Here is a 2,891-nt window from a genome sequence, read left to right as displayed (position 1 = left end):
TAGTTCAAAGCAGTGTAAAGGATGAGATGTGTGTGTCACTGTTTGCTTCTGTGTATTTTTTCCCCTTGGTGATCTTGTCCCCAGCGGCAAAGGGATCTTAATTCATTAGCAGCTGAAGGTCGAAGGTAACACAGGTGCAGCCAGAAGTTTTTCACCACTATCCAATTAGAATCGTCTTATGTAACAATGATTTCATTGTTATCTTAGTTATGTTTTCACATTATGGTGACTCGTCGAATTTTGAGCACATTGTAATAGTGTGGACATTGACTATCCCTAAGAATATCGACTGGCATTTAGTAAAGGTTTTTAATTACAATAATAAAGAACGTTCCTGAAAAACTTTTATTTATATTGCAGATTGAGTAATAACATGTATCACTACCAAATAACATTTCAGGCAACAATTACAAAACGAAATACAGTTTCACATTAATATAATACAAAAATCAAAGTTGTCTGTAATGAAGAAGTAAGTTGAATTAGCGCAGTCATTGTTTTGAAGAACCTGGCACTGCACTCACTGCCTCCAATTCATTATAAACAAGCTCTTGTATTTTAAGTTTCACAAACATTTGCCGCTGAACTGGAAGGGAGTTTATTGCACTCCTGAGACTCATCAGGAAGTGGTACGTATCATCGTTTTGGGTCATGTCTTGATGTGCCTTCATCACAGCTAATTTGTCCTTTTCGAGCTTTAAAAATTCTTCTTCAATATTTGGCCCACTACTTCTCTTTTTTTCCTTTGTGATACTGTGCTTGCCAGTGGCGACGTTTCATCAACTGCCACTAATGATGATATATCAGACTGATCTCGTTCATCTTGTGGACTAGAGTGGTCGTTAGACGAAAATTCTGGAGATAGTTGAGATTGACTTTCTGGTTCCGTTTCTGATGACAGCGAACTCTGCATTGCTCTTGGAATTAAAATATCCCTTAGGAAATGCATGTGTTGGAACCAAGGCCAAGTGGTATTGCGTTTCTGTGGGCTTTTTCCTGGGTCACCTGATCTAACGTTACCAAGTTTCTTAAGTTCTGCTCTGTAATTGTCTCTCAGATGTTTCCATTTAGATTTCGCCGTTTTAACTGAAAGAACAATAAAATGGTGTAAGAAAACTGGTTCCATAGTTCCCTACTACCACAGAAGTATGAAAATAGACTAACTACGTAAATGTGTATTATATTCTCTAATAAAACTGTCAAAAAGCTTTCCACGTTGCCCCGTTTGAGTAGCAAGTTTATCAAGTTGCTTCTCAGGTATATTTCAACTGGGATAGCCTATCATGCACTATCATGATAATTGTGAATAGAAATGTCAATTGTATCATTGGTTGTGAAAAAAAGATTGAAAGGCCATATGGTAAGCACGTACTGTTATTAGTTTAGCAATGCTGAATGTATCCCGATTTAAAGAAATATTTCAATGCGTCTGACATAGGATTTCTCAAACTGCGTATGATATTTAGATGGGAAACGCATACATACCCAGTGTCCTAAACATTCTGGCAGCATGTTCTAAAATTACAAAATATGTTATTAAATTGTACTCCAAGCAGTTGCTGGTCACACATTTTTAGGCAGAAATATTGGCGTCTCTAGTAAACAGAGTGATGGAGGTGTGTTCAAACAACGTGCTTAGTGTAAGAGGTCTACCGATGGAGAATTTCAAGAAATGTCACATGAATCTCCATGTATTTTTGGAAGTTGAGGCTTATCCATTTTTAGAGAATTTGATGATACCTTTTCTTTGCATATAATTGAGGAACAGGAAGAGACTGTACCAAAATGCATTCCAGAACAAGACAGGTTGTTCAGTGCACATCCGATAATATGAAAGATGCATGGAAACCACTGAAGAAGGAAACTAAAATATCCATTGATATTGCTGATCAATATCTAAGTGCATTTGCCCTTTTAATATCGTCATCGATAGAGGAGGATGCGTAATTGAAACTGAACAGTTTTCTAACAATGCTGGTATGCAAGCTGCTGGTACCACAATCAACAGACATTCTACATTACGTTCGAAGGCAGTCAGAAACTCGTTCGTTGAACATTTATTTACAAATACAAATAAAAACATTACTATAATCCACAACAAAAAAACTCCTAATATATACTAATTTATTACATTATATCTGCATATCGGTTCATTATAAATAAAAAAATTAAGAATAAAGAAAGATAATTTGTATTCATGCCTACCATCTGAACAGCACTCCTGTGCCACTTCATTCCATAAACTGGAAATTACGTCACGATTGTGGTATTCGCCCAGTCTCTGGTCCCAAATAGCTGGGCGCAGCTTAACTTCATTTATAAGTTGCTCCACATCCATGATGACAAGAGCAGTATGAAGCATGTAACAAAGAACAATGATGTTGACCTGCTACTGCCTGACTGCAACTGGAACGAATGGCTTTCAGGGAGTTCCCACCACCTCCAACCCCTCTCCCCACCACGCACGCACGCCATACACACGTGAACCCATTAAAAAACCTAAATGTATCGTCTGCATGTGCGCGCGATTGCGCACATGTACAGGTAGAAGTGTCAATGACATAGGTCTGATAAAATTTGGTGTAAAACTAATCACAAAAACAAAGTGGAGATTTGTGATACGTTTACTGCAGAAACTGAAGCGCAATTCTGTAGTCTCGTTGTCTACTTTGACAGAAAATATAATGGAGAGTTAATGAAATTACTGTACATCGACACAGATGTGCGTTTCATAGTTCTTCATTGTTTTTTTTTTTTCTTCCTTGGCGGGCTGCGCTGCACTGTCAAGGTAATCCCCACTCTTTGGCTAAATGGATGTCAGCTGCCGGAGGCCAAATAAATAAATTTAAAAAAATCCCCACCCTTCGACAGCTGACAAGCAAGTCACTAGA

At 37.8% G+C, this 2,891-nt stretch overlaps 1 protein-coding gene across 1 annotated transcript; it reads right to left on the bottom strand.

Moving 5' to 3' along the window:
• Positions 1–697: 697 nt before the first annotated feature.
• LOC126092852 (uncharacterized) lies at positions 698–2,424 on the bottom strand. Its single transcript, XM_049908582.1, has 2 exons — positions 2,206–2,424; positions 698–1,086 (listed from the first exon to the last, which is right to left on the bottom strand). The coding sequence occupies exons 1-2, from the start codon at positions 2,360–2,362 to the stop codon at positions 698–700; spliced, it is 546 nt and encodes a 181-aa protein (XP_049764539.1). The 5' UTR covers positions 2,363–2,424.
• Positions 2,425–2,891: the final 467 nt, after the last annotated feature.

This window comes from Schistocerca cancellata, chromosome 7 (genome assembly GCF_023864275.1).
Source record: "Schistocerca cancellata isolate TAMUIC-IGC-003103 chromosome 7, iqSchCanc2.1, whole genome shotgun sequence".
Taxonomy (NCBI): domain Eukaryota; kingdom Metazoa; phylum Arthropoda; class Insecta; order Orthoptera; family Acrididae; genus Schistocerca; species Schistocerca cancellata.
This window is presented reverse-complemented; position numbering and strand designations above follow the sequence as displayed.